General features: G+C 45.5%; 3 protein-coding genes and 1 long non-coding RNA gene across 9 annotated transcripts in view; 2 read left to right on the forward strand and 2 right to left on the reverse strand.

Moving 5' to 3' along the window:
* The window catches only part of FANCM (FA complementation group M), a 74,289-nt gene extending 69,918 nt beyond the window's left edge, over positions 1–4,371 (reverse strand). Inside the window, exons 1-4 of the mRNA XM_080594121.1 lie at positions 3,833–4,371; positions 3,580–3,752; positions 2,814–2,891; positions 1,681–1,839 (exon numbers count right to left, since the gene is read on the reverse strand). Coding sequence (XP_080450247.1) covers positions 1,681–1,839; positions 2,814–2,891; positions 3,580–3,752; positions 3,833–4,328 — 906 coding nt within the window. The 5' untranslated portion in view covers positions 4,329–4,371. The remainder of the gene's footprint in view (positions 1–1,680; positions 1,840–2,813; positions 2,892–3,579; positions 3,753–3,832) is intronic.
* A 25-nt stretch (positions 4,372–4,396) lies between these two features.
* On the forward strand, positions 4,397–9,167 carry FKBP3 (FKBP prolyl isomerase 3). Its single transcript, XM_080594138.1, has 7 exons — positions 4,397–4,571; positions 4,663–4,764; positions 4,978–5,085; positions 5,217–5,352; positions 6,352–6,419; positions 7,917–8,014; positions 8,933–9,167. Exons 1-7 carry the CDS (start codon positions 4,461–4,463, stop codon positions 8,985–8,987), a joined length of 678 nt encoding a protein of 225 aa, XP_080450264.1. The 5' UTR covers positions 4,397–4,460; the 3' UTR covers positions 8,988–9,167.
* LOC308195921 lies at positions 8,026–8,883 on the forward strand. Its single transcript, XR_013951939.1, has 2 exons — positions 8,026–8,148; positions 8,272–8,883. It is a non-coding gene; the product is annotated as an uncharacterized lncRNA (long non-coding RNA).
* A 532-nt stretch (positions 9,168–9,699) lies between the features above and the next one.
* PRPF39 (pre-mRNA processing factor 39) lies at positions 9,700–24,917 on the reverse strand. Of its 6 annotated transcripts, XM_080594129.1 has the most exons (15): positions 24,761–24,812; positions 22,842–23,209; positions 21,737–21,862; positions 21,224–21,558; positions 20,978–21,096; positions 20,070–20,237; positions 19,188–19,353; positions 18,679–18,786; positions 16,371–16,535; positions 15,926–16,052; positions 15,568–15,836; positions 14,810–14,994; positions 13,275–13,349; positions 12,578–12,698; positions 9,700–11,426 (listed from the first exon to the last, which is right to left on the reverse strand). In XM_080594129.1, exons 4-15 carry the CDS (start codon positions 21,308–21,310, stop codon positions 11,373–11,375), a joined length of 1,644 nt encoding a protein of 547 aa, XP_080450255.1. In that variant the 5' UTR covers positions 21,311–21,558; positions 21,737–21,862; positions 22,842–23,209; positions 24,761–24,812; the 3' UTR covers positions 9,700–11,372. The 6 variants fall into 6 exon arrangements, with proteins under 6 accessions (XP_080450255.1, XP_080450253.1, XP_080450254.1 ...); XM_080594127.1 differs by lacking the exon at positions 21,224–21,558 and having other exon boundaries at positions 24,761–24,917; XM_080594128.1 differs by lacking the exons at positions 21,224–21,558; positions 24,761–24,812 and adding an exon at positions 23,593–24,168.
* Between the last annotated feature and the right edge of the window lie 53 nt (positions 24,918–24,970).

A 24,970-nucleotide genomic window follows, 5' to 3' on the forward strand; every position in this document is an offset into this window, starting at 1 on the left:
TCTTTGAAACAAACACACAAAAAGCCCATACACCTGGAGCTACGCATCTATATGCTGTAGCCAGCAGTCTGCTGGCGAGCTCATTCCCCATTGCAGAAGCCCCCTGCAGCCGCCTTTTGTAAACACCCAGCGTCGCCTCCCACGGCTCGGGGTAGGAGCGGTTTCAGGACCAGCTGCAGAGCAGCAGCACTAACGCAGCGTAACGTACCTATGTGGGGTCTCCTCCTAAATCCTGATGCCGTTCAGAACGGACTCCACGACCGACTCTTTTGGGGGGCTAAAAGGACCACACAACCGAACACGTACTTGTCGCACCTCGGGGGCTGCCCTCACAGGATCTGATCTCGAGGTGCTGGGGAGCCAAAGCGCAGGGACCACCTCAGGGACGTGGCCGAGGCCCTCGGCCTCCCGCAGGTTACTGGGGCCGCCCGAGGCCCGGCCCTCCTGAGGCCTGGCAGCCGGCGCTGCTCTGGAAGGAGGCTGCAGGAGAGCCACCACCGTCCTTCTGCCACCCCCGTCCTTCCGCTGCCTGGGCCAGCGCTGTGCGTACCAGAGGTCCCTTCTCATCAGAGCACCAATACAAGGGCAAACAGCAGATCAAAGAGAGGAAATGGAAACCACCGAAGCCACGCTGACAGCCATCGATCGATTGAAGTCAGCGAAGGTCTGTCTGTACTCCTCAGTTACCCCAGATCAGCCAAACCCATGTTTATTGCAGCTTACATCTAAAGCCAAACACCTCAAACTACGCCACTGAGACCAACGCGAGCATCCATATTCATTCACAAATCCATCTTAAAGTTCCTTCTAGCCTGTCACTGGAACTTCTTCAGTTAAACACACTCCCATGCCATTTGTTTGAAAACAGCAGATCTAAAAAAGCCAACTTAATTTAGGAAATCAACGCGCAAATTTGCCTTTCATGGTCTTCACTACAGCAAAATCATTAAACTTTAACCAAAAACATACTCTAAGGCCAACAGTTGGATATCAACTAACTCCATTTATTTTTATGTCTCTTACTAAAAAGCAAACATACATTTTGAACTCATCAAAATGGTATCTTATATAATACTATTTGCCTACTGCTGCCCTGTATTTGGATATTACCTACTGGTTAAGAACAGACAAACAAGATGTTCTGCATTTCCCACCGCCAGCTTCTCTCCCCCCAAACTTCCCCACCAAAAAACAAAAACAAATAAGCCCACACAAGGGGAACGAAGCACACTTACAGATGGGTTGAAGCTCTAAAGACCATTGTTAATCAGATAAAATGTTTGAGTCGATATACAACTTTCATAAGGCTGGCAATAACCTAGCCAACACTTCTTACCCTCCCAATAAATACTAAATTCCAGCCAAAGGAAGAAGCCCTCAGTTCATGTCTCATGCCAATTTGCAAGGACTCCTGAAGGAGGATGAGACAACTAATTCAGAGCTGCTTAGGCTGTTGCAAGCTAACAGGTGTCAGTGGTGCAAAGCGAAGCAGCAGCTATTGTAGTTGACGCTACAGACAAAGTTAACTACATAGGAAGTTATTACTGTTATAAGTTACTGCTAGTCTAGGCAGCGATGTTCAAATCGGAAGGTGGGTGTGTATATATATGTATACACACACACATAAATGGACAGTGTCACTGAATGTATGTGTAACGATAAAGAAATGAAACAACTCACCTGGATGTAGGCATTCTGAACTTCTACCAGTTCTTCACCAAGTGGAACGACGATTTTTTCCACTTGTCGCTCATGAGAATAGGGTTGAATTTCCGGAGAATCTTCAGTACATAGCTCTATCTGAGCAATGAGCAAGTTGGAGATAACCTGCTGCACAGCCTGTTTGACAACCCACAAAAAAGGACCATATTGCTTGTTAACACGCCAATGATGAAATGAACGTCACAGAAAAGTAACTATTTTAACATATTTTATGTAACATATTTTAACAGCCCCTGAATATAATACGAAGGAAAACGTACTTAGTATCTACGAATGAAAAACTGAAGACTCTCCACTTAAAGATCTTAAGTAGCATACAAAGAACCAACGCAGTGAGCTCATGAATGCAAAACTGCACGAGGGCTGCAGCGACAGAACTCTCCCTTCAGGCCTGGGCACAGCCAGGAAGCCAACGCACTAATAATGCTGCAACAGCTGAGACCTCCAGCAGCTACGGGACACGGCAGGGTGGCCATGGCACCAAGTCGACACACCATGGGCACCATGACAGAGCCACAGCCCCTGCCACACACCACCCCACAAGAGGAACACGCACTTTAGATCATGCTGATCAGCACAAAGAGAGGCTTAGAATACTTGAGTTTAAAAAGGGTTTCTCCATTTACCTCCTCTTTAACAATAAGCTTCACGAGCACTACACAACTCTCTTGACAAAAGTAAAGCCTAATATCTTGAAAAGCTCCATAAGATAATTAAACAACATCGCTTTTCCTTAAACTGAATTTGGACGTCCATCTGCCTTAGACTGAAAACCTCAGCTGTACTTCTATCTACCCAATAAACTACACCTGAATAGAATACAAAAGCCATTTTGCATTAAGAGTGTGCTCTTTTTGGTTCAGGTAGGTCTGTATTCTCAAAAAAAAAATACTTCCTTTGAGAAAGGACAGGAAATAAATAGTATAGAGTCTATAGCAGCAAAAAGGCAAACACTGAGCAACTAATGGATTTTGAAGTGACTCAGTTTTTACCTGGAATTCTCCTAGACTTCAATATCCTGCACAGTATTCCAACTGTTATCAGTTCTACGGAAACTGTATTATTCAACCCATGAAAGTAATTTCACTTGCCTTTGTGTCACTGCCCGGTGTAGCACTGAGGGCCAAGATCCGAAACTGATTCGTGTATTTGGTTAGTTCCTTGACAACCTAGGAATTGGTAAATTTCATGTTAGCATTCTTAAAGATTACTTGCTTATACAAAGTATGCTGACAAAAATACCTACTACGTAGAAAAAACTCAACAAAGCATCCTAAAAAGAATATTTCTAAACTCAAATGGAAGCCAGAAGGTGTTCAGTTTATAAAGATTTTATCCATGAACATGTAATCTCGATTAAGTGTATTACACTAATCCCACTCAGCAGAGCAACCTTGGTAAATTATTAAATGATTTTTCAGTTGATTTAACAAAACAACAGTACAGTAACCCAAGTGAGCTCCCCCACGTTTTTCTGACACAGCACATCCCTCCACTTCAGATCTAGTCAAACTTGGCACAGAAGCGCCAGAGGACAGCTGCGAACAGGAACACACCTGAAAAGCACGCTTTATGGCTTCAGTTGGGAAAATATTTGGAAACAAAAAAGTTACAGTTTTGTTCAGACATTAATAGTACTCCCATCTCACCTTGTCAAGTTTTAATGCAGGTTGAACTAAAAGCAATGTGCAGATGGCACAGAGCACTGCTTGATTTCTGCTCATCTTGCAGACCAAGAGAAGGAACTAAAGGAAAATCTCTGAGCAGCAACGGCCACACTTTGTGGAGAACGTAAGTGAATTTGGGGGGGTTTCCGCAGCCACAGATCAGGAGCGGGGCTCGGGCCTTCGGCGTTACCTGGCAGTAGGCGTGATTCCCCAGCGCTTTGTGGGCTTCGTCGATGACCAGACACTTGATGTCGCCAGAAGGGCAGCTCCCGCGGGAGAGGTCGTTCACCATTACCTGAGGCGTGAGGAAGAAGACCCTCTTGGTGGCCCACAGGTCCCGCCGGCTGAGGGCCTGGGTTCCCCCTGCAAGGGAAGGCGGTGGCGTTACCGAGCCCCGCCGGCCCCGAGCCGAGCCGCGGCAGCCCCCGCGCGGCGGCACCCACCCGTCATCTCGGCCATGTGCCGGGCCGGGATGCCCATCAGGCGGGCGCAGGCCTCCATCTGCTGGGCCACCAGCGGCTTGGTGGGGGCGAGGAAGAGCACCTTGCCCGAGGGGAACCAGCGGTAGAAGTTGTACATGACGACGGCGGCCACGAAGGTCTTGCCGAGCCCGGTGGGCAGGCAGAGCAGCGTGTTGGCCAGCAGGGCAGCGCGGGCCACGCGCAGCTGGTAGCCGCGCACCGGCACGTTCGTGGGGTAGATCCACAGCGCGCCCGCCGCCGCGCAGAACCCGGCGGCCGACGGGGCCGGGGCCGGGGCCGGGGCCGGGGCCGGGGCCGGGTCCGCCGCCGCCGCGGCCGCCGCCAGCAGCAGGTCGTCGGCCTCCTCCTCGGCCTCAGCCTCGGCCGCCGCCGCCACCCCGGGCTCCGGCTCGGCCGCCGCCTTCGTGGCGGGCAGCCGCCAGGCCCGGGGCAGCAGCCCCTGCCGCCCGCCGCTCATCCCGCCGCCGGCCGCCCGCCGCCCATGGCCGCGCCGCCGCTCCGAGGGGCCCGCGGGAGGCGCGGGGCGGCCCCGGGGCGGGGCCGGGGCCGGGGCGGGGCGGGCGCTGCGCGGGGCGGGCGCTGCGGGAAGATGGCGGCGGCGGCGGCGCCGGCGCAGCCCTGGAGCGCGGAGGAGCTGCGGAGCGAGGCGCTGCCCAAGAAGGACATCATCAAGTTCCTGCAGCAGCACGCGGCGCAGGCGGTACGGGCGGCGGCGGGCCCCGCTCCCCTTCTCCCCTTCTCCCCTTCTCCCGGCCCGGCCCGGCCCCGCCGCTCACGGCCGTGTCTTGCAGTTCCTGGCCGAGCACCGGCTGCTGGGGCAGGTGAAGAACGTGGCCAAGACGGCGAACAAGGAGCAGCTGATCGCGGCCTACACGCAGCTCTTCCACACGCAGGTGGGGCCGGGGGTGGCGGTGGGGCCGTGCCGGGCCGTGCCGGGCCGTGCCGGGCCGTGCCGTGCCGGGCCGTGCCGGGCCGTACCGGGCCGTGCCGGGCCGTACCGGGCCGTACCGGGCCGTGCCGGGCCGTACCGGGCTGTACCGGGCCGTACCGGGCCGTGCCGGGCCGTACCGGGCCGTGGCGGGCCCTGACGCCGCCGCCCCCCGCAGCGCTTTCGGGGCACGGACGGCGCGGAGCCGGCGGCGGAGCAGGCGAAGCCGGCCAAGGCGGAGGAGGCCAAGGAGAGAGCGGCGAAGCCCGAGGAGGCCCGGGAGGAGGTCGGTGCCGGGGGGTGGGCAGGGGCCGGCCCGGCCCGGCTCGGCTCGGCTCAGCAGCCCCGCAGCGCTGCGGCACAGCCGGGCCGGGCTGGGCTCCTGCAGCAGCCCTGACTGCGTGCCCGTGAACCCAGGGGCCGCCGAAGTACACCAAGTCCGTTCTGAAGAAGGGCGACAAAACCAACTTCCCGAAGAAGGGGGACACCGTGCACTGCTGGTACACGGGGAAGCTCCAGGACGGAACAGTCTTCGACACCAACGTTCAAACAGGTGAGGCCGTGTGCGTGCTGGGCGCTGGGCTTTCGCTCCAGGCGTTCAGGGGAGAGCAGCTGGATTCATCCAGCAGTCGCGGTCGGCCTGGCCGGACTCCAGAAGCACGGCTTTTGCTGTCACCTCGCTGCCGGGCCGTCCCTGCACCCGCTGCGGTCAGATTTTCCATGAGGGAAGGCAGGGCGTTATTTTAGGGCTGGCGGCTGCAACATGATACTGCTGCGTCTTACCAGACCTCGAGTTTCGCATTCTCCAGGCCACGAATAATACGAAATGCGAGGACTCAATAAGCCCAGAAATTACTTCGGAGGAAGGACGGGTGCTGCTCAGGGAGATGCCCTTATCTACGGAACTCGGGCAGCAGCAACGAGTTGGTTTCCCTAAATATACGCTAATTGGTGTATTTCTGTAATAAGCCCCCAAGTGTGGAGACACTGGAGCGACAGTGGTTTGAAGTAGTCTCTTCTGCAATATTTACTGCAGAGAAGTACGTTAGTAATTCTCTGACTTTTTGATCAGAGGATTCATGCACACGAAGTCTGAACTGCTAGAAACTGTCTTCCAGCAGCGGTGTTCAACACCGAGAGGAACAGCAGGGCTGTCATTCACATACTGTCTGTCATTCATCCTGCTTGTTTTAAAATCTTTCTACAGCATTGAAAGCAAAATTGGTTCCCTAATGACTTTCATTTGTTTGTTCAATTCAGTAATACATTTGTGACCTCTGAAATCTCGTCATTCTGAAATTACTATTACAGGTTCAGTGGATCCGTACCTGAAAGATGTTTGTCAGCTTTAGCTCCTGGTGCAATGTGATCATTTAATAATGCTTTTAGTGCACAGCGCTAAATTTTTCCCCTAAATACCTGTTAGTGTGCTAAAAGTAATATAATAAGAGTAGGTATCTATGTAAAGCGTGATCATAACAGTCAGTTTTAACAGAAGTGTTGTGTGTGTTGGAGTGATGTTAAAGCAAGTGAAAATGCTACTTTCTTTCAGGTTCAAAGAAGAAAAAAGCTGCCAAGCCTTTAAGTTTCAAAGTTGGCGTAGGAAAAGTTATCAGAGGCGTAAGTAAATCATTAATGACTCCCTCAGAATCCAAAAAGAGTTTTCAGTCTGCAGGGTTTATGACTGCGATGCAGGTTTCGAGCTGTTGTTTCTTGACGAGGTAAAAAGGCACGTTGGAAGCTTTTATGTCAGCAGGATGTAATATTTATTCGTTATGGATGCATCCATCCATCTGCAGTGTCACTGCTCTCGTTAAGTGGTGTGTAGTTTAACGACTGCATGTTCCCCAGGACACGTACAGCCTCTTGCTGTCTCTGTGTCGTGCTCTGCACAATAGGCGAGATTATCGGGTTCCCGGGGCTCTCTGCTGGATGCATTGTGTGCTTCAGTCAGTCAGAAGGTGGGGTTTTGTCAGCATCTCTTTTTATTTGCCTCAGTGCTCCCTCACCTATAGTTCAGTTCATCCATTAACTGAGCTGTATGCTGAAGACCCAAATTCTAGTTCCATCGTGTACCGAACTGAGCTGCAGTTCTGGTGCTGTAATTCCTCTGCTGTATCCAGCACTGGCTGTTAGGGTAACGGAGGCAGAATCTGCGTGAGGGGAATACCCAGGCAGACTGAAAGCACCAAGTAGAAGAGTTCAGTGTTCTGCGCATCCACCTGCTTGTGTAAATCTTAAAGTCACAGAAACTGGTGTAAACCTGGCGCGTCGGGGAGATACCAGCGTATGCACAAAGCACATGTGGGGCTCGACTCCTGCTGCTGCTGAGCTCGTGGTGATATTTATCGGTGGCTGCCTGCACAAGATAAGAATACAAGAAGGATCTTATGCCTACCTGACTTGTTTCTGTATAGTCATGCACATGCCCCTCCGTGCTGCTGCTTTGTAGAAAGGCAGCCTCATGGGCGCCACTGGGCGGGGGAGAATGGCCTTGGGCACGTGGCCAGTACTGCAGAAGTCAGTACTGCAGAAGTCGTTGCCTGGGTTCTTCTTTAGTATCGTGGCTTAACACTCCTGTGTTGTGTGTGGGTGCCAGATAGGCTCCTCAGGCAGTCACAAGGCGGGCGTAGCAGCTGTTGGTTGTGAAGTGTGATACGATGCTAAACTGATCAGCAGCTTGGGGCAGTGTGAGTGGGAGTCTTGAAGAGGGACAAGCACTGAAGTAAAATTAGGCGTTGGGTCAGCCTTAAATAAGCACTAATCCGCTTCGTAGTGAAATGTGCTCTGAAACTGGATGCTTACATTGAAACAAGCACGTTGATTTCATCCGTTCAGTAGGTTCTGTACAACGTAAAAGCGTGAACCTCAGCTGTGGTGTATGGTCCAGGCTGGTGCGAGAGCAGGGAACATCAGCTAAGGGTAAATGTTTCCTCACGTGGAAAGAGTGGGACTGCCCCAGTGTACACCTTGGGGTGGACGAACGTGCCCAAACGAATTATGTGTTATTGCACGGGTCTTCACAGGAACAAGGTGAAAAAAGCATCTAAAATGTTTGGGTTTTTTTTTTAGTGCTTGAAGACTTCGGTTTTGTGTTTGTCTTTGTTTTGTTTTTAGTGGGATGAAGCTCTCTTGACGATGAGTAAAGGAGAGAAGGCTCAACTGGAAATCGAACCTGAGTGGGCGTACGGCAAGAAAGGGCAGCCTGATGCAAAGTATCCTTTCACAATCGCGTACTGACTGCTGTCTTAAGTAACTTGGAAACCCTTGGCAGAACGATGCGCTTTGCAGACAGGGATAAAATGGGGAAGCATTCACTCGCTGCTTATAGCAGGCTTAGAGTAACACAGTAAGTGTAGTGAGGTGATGGAGCCAACTGCCCCTTTGGAAGAAAACCTCCTGTACAGACAACTGCATAGCAGGTGATAGAGAAGGTAACTGGCTATTGTTTTTTGCCTTGTTTTTATTGTAGCTGCTTCGGAATGCTTCCTCCTGCAGCACAAACGGAGATGCTAACGAGTGTAGTTGTGAGGTGACAGGCAAAGTTATCAGCTGCTACTGAATAAAAAGCAGTTGAAGCTTGTCTGGAAGCAGCAGTTCTGGGAAACAACTGAAGGAGTGGTCCTACAGAACACTTTTTTACCAACCCTTCCTGGTGTTTATTAGGAACAAGGAAAAGGATTATTCCCTCTTCCTCTAACCTTACGTCCTGGTAATTTAAAGTGTTGTCTAAATGTCTAAAGCAACCTTCCACCTCCCCCCACCCCCCCCAAAAAAAAAAAAACTTTCTCCCCACTGTAGTACGCCTTCAGACAATCTGACCTCTCGGGAAGACAAGTGACTTTGTCCCAAAAACAGAGCCAGCACTCAGGCAGTTAAGGTAAAACTCAGCTGTTCGTCTTAAGAATTGGAATAATGAGCAGTGTGCTTTAATAAAGGTGTGTCTGCAGAGCTGGTTCTGAACGGTCTGTGAGCCTCCTGCCGAACACCGGCAGTGGCTACATGCTTAATCCACGACGTTAACATAGGTCAGGGAGACGCACGGAGCAGGTGGTAAATCGCTTAGCATGGCTTTATAAACATGGCTGGGCAGTGTTTCTCTTTCGTAAAGCTTCCTTAACTTGTGCCAACAGGATTCCACCAAATGCAAAACTTTTCTTTGAAGTGGAATTGGTGGATATTGAATGAAGCGGAGATTTGCTTTGCTGCTGGGAATCCATTTGAGCAAGAAAGCTTCTGACAGCTGCAGTTCTGCTCTCGTAACTTCAGGATATAACTACAACTGTGGCCTTGTATTGAAATCAAGTTTGTTCCCCCCCAACTGCTGTACAGTAACATACCACTAAAGAAACCATTGTTTATACTTGCTACTGATTTTACTTTTGTGTACGCTTACCTTAAAACTATTTAGTATGGGGGGAACGGGGTGCGTGAGTCTCAAGTAAAACTGCTGAAGGAGGAGACCCATCCTGAACTGCCATGACTGGTTTTATCGATCCTTCTAATACTCAGTGATATTTTACTGGAGTGTATTTACCTCGGCACCACGCTCAAGTCAAAGCAATGTGTTTCAGCTTTATCCTTTGTGCAGCTGTTAGGTTTTACAACAGCACTCACCAACGGTATTAGTTCATCTAAAATAGTAGCAGGGAAGAGGAAGGTGACTCTTTAAGTGATGCTATACATAATTCTTAAATACACATGAGATTTCTCCTTTAAATACATTTTGAAGTGTCAGGCACGATACCAGCCCCTTCCTAAAAGAGAACTATGTCTGCCTCAAAGTTCCTGAGGTGTTTCTATACTAAAAGTACAGATTTTTTTTAAACAAGACAGCTGTAGAACCTGTAGAGTTTGGACGTCTTAATGTGACTAAAGAAACCCAAGAAAGCTCCAAGAATTACTGAATTCCTTGCTTTTATTACGAAAATGAGAATGATCACTTTGATCAAATGAAAAAAGTTTGCTCACATTGTGTACATGAAAAACTCTAGATACAAAAAAATCATCCCAAACACAGTTTGTGCTTCTTAAAAAAAGAATGCAACATCATTTTGCACTGCATTTTAATTTTTGACCCCCCACACAGAATAGAAAATACATATCACAGCTTTCAAAGGCTGCCATATTAAGCTGAAGAGTTTGTTATAACACTACAAACAAAGTAGTCTTAGATTTGCTCACTGGGGCATAGAAAAAGATCTCACGGTGGAAGCAGGTTATGAAGATTTGCTTGGGAAGGAGCAGAACAGGTCAAAGGACAGCCTTGCCCCTGAACTGGCAGCCAGCCGAGACCTGCTTGTTTCCTATAGCAGCCGCTGGGGCTAACAGAAATCAGAAATGCTTTTAGAAAAAAGGAAAGATCCAGATTTACTGATCGAATCTGTGCCATTGTATTGGGCTTAGGTGGCAAGATTTTGCTAGCGGGGGGCTGCAGGGGTTGCTCCAAGTCAGATAAAAGCCAGTGCCAGCTAAAGCTGAGTCACTGAGCACCAGCTGCGCTGCTGTGACAACGTATTTAAGGCTAAAACACACCGCACAGCAGCTGCGGGAGGAGCGAGAGAAAAATGTGTGAAACACCTCTGCGGGCCCCATGGTTACTGAGGGAGAGGGCAGGAGGTGCTCCAGGTGCCACAGCAGCTCCCCTGCCGCCCAAGGGGGGCCCTGGCAAAGCAGACGCTGCTGCAGCCTGCGGAGGATCTCGTGCCACAGCAGGTGGATGGGACCCAGAGCCCACAGCCCCTGGGGGACCCCTGCTGGAGCAGCCTGCTCCTGAAGGACTGCACCCACCCCGGGGTACAGGCGCGTGCTGGAGAAGGTCCGGGTGAACTGCAGCCCCCAGGGAGGGCTTGCGGGGCAGCACCTGGTGAAGGACCGCACCCCATGGGAGGGACCCCCCCACACTTGATCAGGGGAAGATCACAAGGAGGAAGCAGCAGCAGAGAAGCAGCATTGTGACTGCAAGCCCTATTTGCCAGCCCCCTCTGCCACGTGGCGTGGGAGAAGGTAGAATTGAGATCAAAGTTGAACCTGGGAAGAAGGGGAATCAGGACAGTGGTTTTAGTTTGATTTTAGTTCTCATTGCCCTGCTCTGAATTAATGAATTAATTTCCCCATGCTGAGTCTGCTTTGCCCATGGTGGTAATTGGCAAGCAAGTTCCCTGTCCTTACCTCAACCCGCAGCTTCTTATTAAATCATATCTGCTCCCCCTGGCCTGCTGAGGAAGGAGAATGAAAGCACAGCTGGGTGGGCACCTAGCAGTCAGCCAAGGTCAACCCACCCCAGGAATCAGAATGAGACTCAAAAAAAATCTTCAGATAGCTCCATAAGTTAGTGCAGGGAATTAAAAAAAAATGCATTTATAGTAAACTAGAATTGTACAGAGATACCATTTATCAGTTATCAGCACACAAATCTTGCTTCACACATACCCTGTGAACATCAGCTCATTTTACATGCAAAAGAAAAAAAAAGCAAGTATTACAACAGTTCTTTAACATCCCTAATTTAGAAAAATATATTTTACTCTTTCTTCGTTGAAACTGCACAGTGAACTTCATCCACTCTTCTGATCAAGTTGAAGGAGAATAATACTGTCCATAATTCCACGCGTTCTGGTAATTGTACTAGAAAAAGACAATGATAATGGAAGTCAGAACAGCCGTGTTCCTGGAAGGATATCTGGTTAAGCTATCTAGCATTCCTGAAAGACACATCTGAGTTCACCCCTTTGTAATTTTAATAACAGACCAGCCACCGTGGTCATACAAGTGTCAACATGCTCCGTGTCACATCCACAACAATCGGGTCTCGATACCTTTTGTTTGAGGCTTTGCATGCATCCTGCATCTCAATCTGATGTAAAGCGTGGAACAACTCGGGGGGTTCCCCTTCAATATAAGGCCTGCAAGCTCTGAACCACCTTACAAAATCTACTGGAAATCAGTTTTGTTACTGAGGCAAAACTGAAGTGTGGTTTAGATGCAAGTTAATGATCAGATTTTTAACAAAGGCCAGTGCAGGAGCAGATACTGTTGCCTGTAATGTTTTTAATTGCTTAAGCAGCATGCATTTAGAAAGTCTTCAAATACAGGACAGGTCAAAGTGAACATCTTGTGCCTCAAACCCCCCTCTTTGGTAACTGCCCCACAGCTCTTCCTCATCATTTCCATTTCAACAGAAGGGAAGGAGCAGAAGATAACGAAAGCATACAGCTGTCAGTGTCAACTCTTACAGCAAACCCCACAAGCAAGCAGAGCCAAGCGTCCTGACACTAATCCCTTTAAATCTATCAGTTTGTAGCTAGCAGAAACCATCACTGAGATAGTTCCCATGGTCTCACAGCAACCGGCTGCACCCCCATCTCAGCTGAGCTTAGGTATTTAGCAGCATAACCCCTACTGAGACATTACAGCAACCACTGGCTGGAGAAAGTAACTGAGAACACAGTAAGTTGGTAACCCAAGGTGACGTTCCTGGGCAAAAGGCTGCAGCACAGAACACGCTATTGGCCCCTGCCTGCAATATCCTTCACCCACACCTCCCTTCACATAAAGAGCTCGCCACCAAGCTGCTAGCATTGCTCCACGCTAGACAGAAATCTTTTACGCTTCTATAATAGAAAGAAAAGCAAGCAACTAAAACGAGCTAAGGTTTTGTTCCAACTGTTCCCTGCCAAGTGACACGTGGACACAGATAAAGAACAGTGACTGGGAAAACAACCATTTGCATATATTCAGAACACGTGTTAAAAGAAGTAACCAAAGCATGTACCTACCTGATACCAGGCGTTATAGTTATACGCTGCCTGATTGACCTGCATGTCCCCATCCATCATCTGTGCCGATGCCATAGTCGGGTCGTCTGTGAGCATCTTTTTCTCGTCTGGCTCTTCTGACCTGCAAAGTTATTAAACACTTGTAAATGGTATGCTGGATTAAAGTTTTAAAAATGCCTGCATAAGAAATACTATAATGGATAAGGGTAAGGACTGTTTTCCAAGTTGGCATCCTGTCCAAACAGAGTAACGGAATACGATTCAGAAAAAGTTGGTGGTACGCGGTGCTCAGAACAACAGTCCGCTTTTGGAATTACACTGGTGCTCAAACTGAGACACCACCAGCATGCATCTCCTTAGAGATTTAGTTATTTTTAACAGTATTTAGTTTTTCCTGCGATACATAATTAAAAAGTTAACTTCCAATAAATGTTTCCAAATGTAAGCCAGTAGTATAGCCCCGGCATATACTTTTAAGTGATTAAAAAGTTATTTTGTTCTAACAGTAGGTTTTAAGCTAATATATATTTCACAGGCTAAACAAACAAAAAACACAGCCTCTGAGATTGTTCTCTGAAATATTTCTCAAGCATTTACATGCTGTCTGTCAGACATTTCAGTGGAGTACATGTTGCAGCTACCAGTAGTGCATAACCTATCGAGTTGGTGTATAACCTCAGGTGAGCAGACTTCCTACCCGTTCTCCGCTCTTCTTTTTAAAGAATCCTGCTCCTTCAGAAGTGCTTGATGTTCATCATAGGCATCCAAAAGCCTGAAGAAGACAAAGGAAAAAAAAAGCACTTTGCTCACCACTTCCATGTTAATGTTTTAAATATAAGCAACCATTTTAAGAGGTCTAGTTCAAAATGTAAAAATACTAAAACATTCTAAACCAAATTCAATAGTAATCTGTATTTTTTTCAGTGATTCACAATGGGGAGAGGAAAACAAAACATAAAAAAGTAATTTGGAGGGGAGATTCCACAATGCACAGTAAAGATTTTCTTTTTAGAAGTGTTAGCTCAAAAATTCCCAACTTTTTGCTTAACTTTCAGCATGCTTCACACAGTTCTTTATAAATGAACTTTATAGAGAAGTTTTAGACAACTTGTTTGTGATACAGCTGCTCCTTCCAGTGATTAAATTACTTCACCTAAGCATTGATGCCATCCATAATAGGAGCACTGATATTTAGAAAGCTGCACTTCTTTAAATACTGGAAATGAGTATTACACAAAATTAAAACAATTCTGACGTTGTACCCACTGCTTTTTCCCAAACAGTGTGGAAAGAACAAGTATATCTAACACAGAACAAGAGTTACATTATTCACGTACTAAGTATAACCATATATTGCTGAGTGAAAGCGTAAGACTTACATTTCCTAATTGAAATTCAAACGAATAGCTAAATATAAAGTTCATTTGCTGCATAAAACAGTTCACAAGATATCAATTGAAAAATGCTTCTATCTATCAATATTGCTCTTAGTGAAAAGAGTTTCTTGTACATATTCTGCCCCTCTCATATTATTTGAAGCTTAAAACTTCATTTTGTTTGGACTGTTTAGGACTCCAAAGTTGCATTGCCCAGCTGTCACGCAAGTTTGAGCGTTCAGAGTCAACATTACGTTAGAACTATTTTTAAAAACATACAAAGCAGAAAAACTAACTCACGGTTAAACTTTCCAAGTTAATTAGCTGCAAAATGTAAATAAAAACAAAGACTTATTTCACATTAGAGAATATTAAGATGAAAAAAGGCTATTAGCAATAGAAGTGCAAATCTCACTTAAATATCTGATCCTCCCATGTAAGTGTACAGCATTGTTAACACTTCTAAACGTAGAGAAATACCAAAAAATGCAGTTTTGGAAAAAAGAAGCAGTGACTCACAGGGTACAGAAATATATATTACACCTATGTCACAGAACACTTCACTTTCTCTTTAAGAGGCATCCCCCTTTAAAGTAAGAAGTTACAGGCAACAGGATTTGGCACTATAAGGCATTAGGTATTTCAGAAAAAAAGGGATAATTTTCTGAAAAGAGATTTCTACTTCAAGATAGTCAAGATAGGACTTTGGTTTAGAAAAACACCTCCACCTCAGAGAGCTGATGACAAAAAAACCACAACACTTTACGGATGCAGCTAATGCTACCTCTTCCCTACTACTTTTACAACCACTCTTTTTGGTGACCTTAATTTGGCCACTGCACAGATTATATCTTACTTGTTTACATCAGAACCAAAGTCTTCAAGAAATTCCACTTTTCTCTGAGAAAACGTAATCCTCATTTTTATAGACAATTCACCATTAACAGCTTTATCAAAACAGCTCAAGATGTTTTCTTCGTTTTGCTTGAGATCACCGCTGTACTCCATTTCAAGTAAGTTGAGATACAGTTTTGTATTTTCCTGTGGGAAAAAAGAGTATTGGAAGCTGTAGATGCGTCATATTAGATATTTAACACTGAATGCATGTCTACTGGATGTGGTCTGGAACATAAGCATATGCTAAAACAGTTAATATAAACATCTTGTTCTTATATTGGTCATCTCTGACCTGGTTTATTTCACAAATAAAACAGAAGTCAGCTAACACTACAAAAACAGATGTGACGTTGAGTTAACAGATAGGACTGGAGCGTTATACAAAAATGCTTCAAGAACACTACCTACATGGTCAATTTTGTTTGCCTTGAGATACGAACACTGTCATAACTGTTTATGATTCTAAAGAGGAAAAATGAAGGTATGAAGCAAGTTATGCATCTGATTAAAGAGACAACTTGCAAATTTCCAGAGTTGAAAGCTGTAAATATGGCAACATCAGTTTAGAGGGACTGGTGTCTCCATGCAGTAATGAAACATTACATACAGCCAAAATACCTGTCATCATTGTTGCCGTATTTATTAAAGCGGTTCAGAAAGAAAAAAAAAAATACAAGTTTGCTGTATTAAAAACAAAAACAAGGAGGAAACACATACTTTGTCAATTTCTATGGCTTCTGACAGCACTTTTCTTGCCTTTGGAAGATTTTTCTGTACTTTGAAGAGGTGCCGAGCTAATTTGATGGAATAAAATGACGATTCACTAACTGACTTAGCGTTCCTAATGGCTTCTTCAAGCAGGTGTTCAGCTTCTTCCATGTTTCCATGTCTGCGTTCTAAGCTTACTCTTCGCAAGCGAACCATAGCTAGACCTAGAATACATTCTTCAAATGTTTTCAAGATTCTTCTTGCTTCATCGATGTTGCCTAAAACACCAGTGAAGATGCCTTAAAATATGACACATTCAACAGCTTCTTCAGAACAGAATCCCTCCCAGGAAAAACCTTGCTCTTACCCTGCTGTTCCTCAAAGGCAGCCCACAGCATGTGAACCATTGGTTTCTTGGGAAGATGTATTGTGCAAGCCCTGCTGTAGACATGCCTCACTCCTTCAATACTATGATTCTCCATGTATTTGGCATACTATAGTTGAAAACAGAGCAGAGATTGAATAATATTACAGCTTATATTTGTCTTTAAATACATGACAGAACGATAAAATTCTTTTGTTTAAACCCATTCAGCACCTTTATTGAACCACTAGACTAGTTTCTGTAAGGAAGGACGTAGAGAGGCAACGAAGTTGGCATATGCAGCAGTCAAATCTGGTTGCAAGCAGACCATCTCCTAATGCAACAGATATAGTTATATATGAACAACATTCAACAAGAGTACAAAAGGTTAGTCACTAGATCAATGTATGCAGTCGGTAAGAGATCAGTGGTAAACCACTTCCCTTACCTTAATCCAGAAGTCCTCATAGAGGGCACATGAAATAACACATCTTTCAAAGAGGACCACAACTCGCTCATGAGTTCCATTTTCTATCTCAAATTCTAAGTACTCTTTCCAGTTTTTCAGCTGAGCTTTCTCCAGAGGTTTTACATGAAAGTAAGGCCTCTTTATCTGCAAGAGTGACAGGTTGGCAACGTATGACTAATAAGCATGCAACCAAATGGGTTAAAAAATAACCCCACACCATTCAAGTAATGCCACTGAAATAAGCAGGACTTCGGAGTGTTACTTCATCACCTATTCAAGTCAGCCAAGTGGGATAATCCCACTTAACTGGGAAACGCTGCTGAGTTACATTACACCAATACTTTGTTTACCTATAAAGCTTTTTGAGTGCAAGTGTTCAAAGAATTTGAAGAAGAACAAGACAGATAATTACTCCCTTGCACACCTACCGTTATAACGTAACAATGACATTATAAACAACAAGTATTGTCCACATACAAATATACAACCAAAGTACTTACCATTGTACTAGTGCACATCCTACAAATTAAGTTCCAAATTTGGTTGAGAAACACGGCAAGGAAAGACAGAGCATCGGATTGAACTTCGTATGAAATATTTACATCAGGCTGATTATTTAATAGCTAGCAAGATTGCATTTTTACTCCTGACAGGAGGAGTTCTGTTGGACAGAGTTCAGAAGGGCAAATTTAAACACTGCTTTGAACTCAACATAGCAAAACATCCTTCCAGAGATCTTTTGCTTTTCTTCTCTTCAGTTTTAATTTTACCTCATTATTTCTCTCCTGTACATTGCTACCCCAGAGATATCCATTCAAGTCTCTGGAGAAATTTGATAATTAAGCAGAAACATTCAATCCTTCACGACCACCCAAAACTTAGAGCCCGTCATCCCATTCACGCTCCTTACTGAGCTCCGCTATGGAATCCAGTAAGGTCTTTGTCTTGATAAATTCACAGATACATTGGCACCGCTAAAATAGTAGTAAAGAAGGTCTAAGTGGCCTCCATCACTGCTACCCGACTTCAACCATGTATCTACCTCATTTCTGTCCATTGTAAAGACCTGTATAACTTTGGTTTCCACTCTTTATAGATCCAACATGTTGGTATCTATAGAGCAGATACACTTTTAGTAGAGCAGTTATAGATTCTGGCCAAGAGCAATACAGAAAACCTATCAGAAACAGGTTATTCTACGGCATGTCTGCAGTTGTAGCATTCTTCAAATCTTCAATAATCTGTAGCTTACTGTTCCCTGATCCTGCGAGTACAACAGCTATACTCACATAACCGTTCTACACATCAGCATATTTGAGCCTCACCTCCTCTAGGGACATGTTTGGTATCCTTTGCTTCCTTCTAGGACAGGTACCTGGTACACAAGTGATCCTGCAACACGCAGAACTGGTAACAACAGCACTTCAGGCTGTTGTGTAACAAGAAAGGGGAGATCACTTGAGCCTGACTTTGTGCTAGGACTGGCTACGGTGCTGTATTTTGAGTTCCTTTGGCTTATAAGGTATCTTGCCTACTCTAACAAAGCACAATAGGCAACGTAAGAACAGGTCTGAGATCACGCAGACTATTAAAGAACCTCTGAGATCTGTCCCAACTGTTCAATACATCATACTCTTTGAAAAGATGATAAACTTAAGACAAGAACAAAATGTTACGCAATAACATGTTTGCCAGATTGAGAATTAAAAACTCAGGCTGCTTTTAAAAAGTAATTAAGCTTAATTCTACATAGAAAATATTTTGATAAACAAATGATTGGCTTAATTACTTCTAACATGTTATATATGGGAGCTGCAGGTTATGATGGCTACTTCTGGAAAACAAAGCTAACTGATTTCAGACTTGAAGGCAATCAAAAAATACATACGCAAACATAAACGTCATTCTCCTTTTAGGACATGCCTACCTTTTCAATTAAAGAAGGGAGGAAGGTAGCAACTCCAGTTATTTTGTAATACTCCAGATGCATACTGAGTGGCATAGCGTTTCATACATGTATATTTAAAGACTACTCAGTAAAACAACATTACACCATCTTGCCTCTCTCCAAATACTGTTTGCAGGCTGTTACATCCTCAGATGACAGAGTTGACCTGACAAGCTGCTTTTTGATAAGAAGAATGGCACAGAAGTAAAGCCAGACTTTTGTTCAAAGCCCCACAGTTTAAACTGTAAGGCCTAACTGTTAATCAAAATTCCTAATTCCCAGTCTTATGTTCAGAACTCTCACACACGCTGCCTCACATAGAAAAAAAAATGAACTTACCCCTTCCTCGAATGTCCACCTCTTACTGACTTCATGTTCATTGTGATTGAACATTTCTTGATGAATCTCAATGATTCTGTGCCTCATGTTTTCTATTTCAGTGATTAGCTAAAACACAATTGTTAAAAAAAAAATGTAACAGGTAGATACCACAGTGCACTTTAAGATAACAGTAATATAGGCAAAGTAGCACGGATGCACTAAATGCTATACGAAACAGCTTGGGAAGGGAGGGGGGTGTTGCCCCGATGATACCTTGGCTCTTAGCGCAACCCAATTGAATTTGTTTTCTGTGTGAAGTTTTGGTCTCATCTTAACGATGATGAACTCCATTTCTTTGACACCTATGAAAATGCTGGAAGCATATGCTCTACAGACAAAGAGCAGTGATATGCAAAAAACTATGTGAACATATCTGCTACAAACATACCAGATTGTCTGCAAATATATACTTCTCTTAGCCACAGATCAGGGCAAGGAAACCCAACGAACTCTCTCTGCACGTGTACCTTGGCAGGGTCAGTTATATCTTCAGTACCGGAGGGCAGATCATCTCCAGGTGACACATCCTCCCCACTGTGGCCATTCGCAGATGCTAGTTCTCTGCGCAGCTGAACAAACTGCTCAGAAGTTAGAAGTTCTCGTGGCAAATTGTTTTGTACATGGTCTTTAAACCTAAAAGAGTTAGAAACAAGTCAACACAAATTTGACGTTTTATGTTTTAATACTCTCCATAACCAGAACAAACAATAAACCCTGCTGGGATTCTGTATTACTTTATCAATCGAGCAGAAATGAGCATGCAACTTGTGACAACATGTGCACAAAACAAACCTCCCACTATTTATCAGATATTCAGAAGCTTTACATCTGAAAGAGAAATTAAAGGACAATGAAATTCAGTGGTGAAAACAGACCACTTAGATCTGCAGAAATTATAAGGAAGACTGCTGTACAATTTAACTAGAGCTACCGGATTCCTTCCTCTTAACCTCTCCGTACGACTGTAGAATTCTACTATCTAACACTTAACCAAGTATTTCTATTTGGGTTTCAACAAAATTAATGTTTAACCACAAGTGAGCAGTGCATGAGGAAGTAAGTTTTAAAAATTGCTCTTAGGCTTTTTCAAAGACATCCCCACTTCTCACTGACATTTCCAATGCCTTCCTTTATTCCGCAGCAGAATTTGTGATTTAATGTAAAGCCACATTCTGAAAAAGTGTATCAGTACTTAAAAGTTCGTCAAAGTGTATGAGTAAATAAACGAATATATAAAGCTAAGCAACTATTTTAAGCTGTTCTTAATAAATATTTTCACATTTACACAAATAGGTTTGCGTGTGCTTGAGAAATTCATGGCATTAGCTACCCTTTTGTTTTCTCTTTACCTTTGGAAGTGATGACTGTAGAGCTGTGTTGGAATTCCAAGGATGCGATCGTATATGGATGTAACTTCCCTCAGGTTTCCCTGCTCATTTTCCCAGTTTATATACATTTCCCATAGTCTGTCAGAACGGAAATCTGTCCCAGCAGCTAAGACTGCGTGTTCATAGGCTCTGAAAAGTAATTTACAGTTGACTCTGGATGCGGTGACAGAACAAGGAAGAAGAGTTCTGGCTTTTATTTATTTAGAGATTTTACTTAGAGATTCTAAGTGTCCTCATTTACTTGCAACCCAAAAATTCATTATTTAAATTCTTCAGTGTCTTCTAGATATCTATCACAAGATCTGTAGAGATTCAGAGAGTTCACACCTATCCTTTTTTCTCCAGTGCTATTATAATAGAACAAAAAAAGATAACAGAAAAAAGCCAAAATACAAGACACTAAGAAAATACAGTCTTTAGCACTTAGATCCTGTAAAGAAGCTTCTAAAACTGTTTAACAGACGAAAGACACACATTGGTCATGCGACTGGCTGCCTCAGTTTAATTTCAGGTCAAACTGTAGTGCAACCGCTTACTCAACCAGGACCATTACCAGCAGATGAGGTGAGACATTCTAGAATCACCAAGAAATGAAATTTAAAAACTTCTATGGAGAACCTGTTCCAGCACTGCATACCACCCTAGAGCCTCACAGAGCATTTCTAAGGTGTAGTCTGAAGTTCACAACTTGCACCACGTTGTATTGTCTACCACTACTTAATGGAATTTAGCTCCATAAACTCTTAAAACTCCTTAAAATAACTACAGGCTGTTATCAGGCAGCCCCTTAGCATAACTGGATTAAGGTGTTTAAGCTACGTAACTATCTGTATGTGCTTCTTGTACCACTTGGGCTGCTTTCAACTTACCCTCGAATCGTATTGTTAGTTTCAGGATCATCAGGGTCCAAGGTGTCTTTTAGGAAGTTTATATAATGTATCCAAAGGTCGACACTAAGAGGAATTGCCTGAAGCCCTCTGCGATAAACCTATGAAGAGAACACGAACTGTACTTCAAATACTTACTGGTGTCCTAAGAGAGAGGCAACACTGTGTTATCCGGTGAACCTTAGAAATACTAATTACTGGAATTTTGTTTAAATAATCTACCATTACCATTCGGGTGGAGGTTGGATAGAACATGGCAATGTTCTGATCTCCACGTGCAGAGTCTTGATCTTCAAAGCGCAGCGGTCCCTGCATTCTGACCAGGTTGTGTGGGCAGGCTTTGGGGTACAGACCATAGGGCACAGACCCATTAGAGCATCATTGACAGCGTCTGACCAAAAATGCAATAAGATGTAGCAATTGTGACCAGCAAACCAACTATATTGCTTTGAAAATGAGTAATAAATGTAAGTGACAGAAAAGCCCTGCCCTACTTGTTAAGCTGCAGTGTAATACAGAGGCTTGCACTGCAAAGCTTGACAAACTGTAGAGGTTTAACGCACCTGCCAACAAAGAGAAAAAACATTAGCTACAAATGCCACAGAAGTGACAAGTGCAAACAAAATCCCTACAAACCTGACCACGCATGGCAGGTACTGGCAGCCAAATGACTTGCAGCGCGTTAGTCATTATTTGGCCAACAGGACCAACGGCAACAGCTTCGTCCAGCTACCTACGTACCTCATCGGACTGTTTAATGTTGTCGTGTCGCTTTTCGAGGTCCGCATACTTTTTCCAATATCCATAGCAGTATGGATAATGTGTGAAAAACTTGTCAAATGCTTTCCTGGCAGCCGGTAGGTGGTTCTGCAAGAAACACACAATAGAAGTGATAAGTTATCTCCAACATACAGCCTGAACAACAGAACAAGCATCTAGCTAGCATCTTGTCCAGCAACGACAGCTGCAGGCAGCCCAGGCAGCCGTACAACGCAGTACGCCACCTCAGGGCCAGATCAAGAGAAGTGTAAGAACGGGACAAAAACAATGAAGCTTCCTCAGCAGCCTTTTCCTAGCCACAAAGTTCACAGCTTTGAGACTTCCTTAGACAGAATCATTTTCCTGTTACAGCCTTGCACAATTTTTGTTTTTCACAAATTTACGTGGGCTCAAAAAGCAACAAAATTTCTGTATTCACATATCCTGCAGCGAGAAGTCCCCCATGTTGTGTGAAAAGCTATTTGTTCTTTTCTGCACGTGGTTAAGAAGAATCAAATGAAAACAACAGATGGGAGGTCACATAGAGCTAATTCTAACTAAAAGCTGAGAAGGGTGATGCAAAACTCTAGTGTGATTAACATGTTTTTAGTAATAGTGAATGTACCCAAGTGCCTAGCTTTCAAAAAGCTAGCGAGAATTTTCTGTTTGCATTATAGCTGATTATTTACTACCAAAATCTAATTGCAAAGAGTTATCTCTAATAAAGAACAAGTTTTAGCACGCAGGTTCACCTTTAGAATCTAGAACAAAGTTCTTGTAAGTGTAAAAAAAACCCCACATTATTAACATTTGCAAAACAATTATTGTTTTAACACTGCCTTAAGAATTGTTGCTCTTATTTTGTGATCTCTGCTGACAACACTGGTAACAGTGACTGTCTTAAAACTGTATGTATGAAAGCCTGACATACGGTTCTAGATTCCTTACTGGAATAACAGCTGTCTTAAAGCAGTACGTATCAAAGCCTGATTTACTGCTCTAGATTTGTTACTGGAATATCTGTTAGTTAATTTGGTTTTGTTTGGTTATTTCTGGAAGACTAAGGAAAAAGTGGACGCGTACTAACCTCTTGCTCTACGTACTGTAGTAGATATACCCATCCTGTGAAATCCTGGGGATTGTCCTCTACTACTTTCCAGAACTTGTCAAAATCTGGAGGGAAGCCAGCCTCAATATCAGTTGTCTGTAAGCTTTCAATATTTGGAATTTCACCCTCTTCTTGTGCGTTCTCTTCATTCAAATCAGGGGAACTATCAGGTGATTGTTCCATCTCAGTTACACTCATAATTTCTGTACTGAAGTCCATATGCTGTTCTTCTGTTGCCGTTTCAGTGCCATTGCCTGTGCTGTCATTGCTTACAGTTGTCGTCTTCTCCTCCTCTGTACTAGCTGAGTTCTCCATGGCTGAGATTGAAGATGTCCTGTAGTACTACCCTACAGAAATAAAAATATTCAACATTCCAGCAGGGAAGATTCAAGTAGAAGTGAGATATCAGCCCATGCAGTCATTAATTCAGCTACACCACTAGCAAAAAAAGGCTTCGAGAGCTGTAGCTGTCCTAACTCATAGGGAGGGGATGGGGGAAGCATTTATTCCTAATAGACATTACTTAAATCAGAAAGCTGCCCACCCTCTCTAATGGCTGCAAAGAGAGGATCAGTCAAGCTACAAATAAAGTTCTCGGTGTATTAAGATGTATCCCATTTTGTTATTTTAAAAACATTGAATTCAGATTGATCTTTCTCTTGTTCTAATACCAGAGTGTGGAAGATTCAAAAAAAAAAACCTAAAACATTAACAAAAATAGGGATTTTACCTGACCAGCCAGAAGCAAGTTTCTAGTTAAACTAGGAACATGAGCGTGAATGGATTCCTAGATTAGATTGCAGAAGGTAACACTTGAGCACAGTTTCCTGATTCTCAGCCATTCAAGAGTCTCCCACGTGCTTCACGCATTCCTGTGTTTCATCATATCTGCTTCACTCATGAGTCTCATTCACAGCTAAAACAAAAGTTTGTACCCATCGTATGTTTTAACGCACACACACGCAAGTCTTTGTGGATTTTCCAAGTAACTATCACAAGTTACTATCAAGGTATAAAAGCAAGCCAATACAGTTTTCCTGGGCGAGCCTGTTCGTAGTTCTAAAACAGAGAAGGCTAACAGAACTGTCCTTACGCATACAAGAGTTTTAAGACCTAAGTTTATTCTGAGATGTGACAGATGTTCTCCACTTCTGGCTGATTGGGGTGATGCATTTCAGCTCAAAAAACAACTCCTCCAACTCCAGCTACGTCCAAGAATTAGAAGAAGGAAAATGGGAAGAAGAAATAAAAAAAGAAGAGTGCGAAGCAGCACGGAGGTGCGCACACACACGCACGCACGGACACTACGTTCCAAGCACAACCTTCAGGTTTCTTTGGCAGTTTGCTTCCACCCGAGCGCCTTCTGGAACGGCCCGAGGGAAGGGCGGCAGCGCGGTTCTCACCCCCTAACGGCGGCTCTGCCCTCGGGAGCGGCCGGGAGGCCAGGGCACGCAGCGCAGGGGCGGCCCCGTGCGAGAGGCACCGAACTGCTGCCGATTGCCGCGGCCAACAGCCGCGCCCGCCGGTACCCGCGGGCAGCCCCGCACGGCCCCGCTGCCCCCCCGCGCCTCCCGCAGGCCGGGCCGGGCCCCGCACGTGGCAGCGCCCCGGAGGGGACGTCCTCCCCCCCCCGCCCCGCCCGGGGCCAGAGGCGGCGCCGCCGGGCGGCCCCCACAGCGCCCGCCGCCAGGCGCGGCCCCGCGCCCCGCCCCGCGCAGCCCTCACGGCGCCGGGCCGGGCCAGGCCAGGCCAGGCCAGGCCAAACCGGGCCGGGCCGCCCACCTCGCTCGGTATGGCCCCGGCCCAGCCCCACGGCGCAAGGCCCGCGCTGCACATCCCGTCCCCGTCCCCAACCCTGTCCCCGGTCCCGGTCCCGTCCCCGCGCCCCCGTCCCGCACCTGCCGCGGTGCCGCCGTGCTGCGGCCTCCTCGCGCTCCGCCGGCCACTGGAAGAGCGCGCGGCCCGCGCCTGCGCGTTAGGGCCCGCGCCTGCCGCTGCGCCGGCGCCTTGGGGCCCCGCGCCTGCGCACTGAGCCCCGCTCCCTTCGGCACCGCGCCTGCGCACTGGGCAAAGCCCCGCGCCGCCTCCCGCCCGCCCGCCCGCCCGCC

The sequence above is a fragment of the Anser brachyrhynchus genome (assembly GCF_964034855.1).
Source record: "Anser brachyrhynchus genome assembly, chromosome: 5".
Taxonomy (NCBI): domain Eukaryota; kingdom Metazoa; phylum Chordata; class Aves; order Anseriformes; family Anatidae; genus Anser; species Anser brachyrhynchus.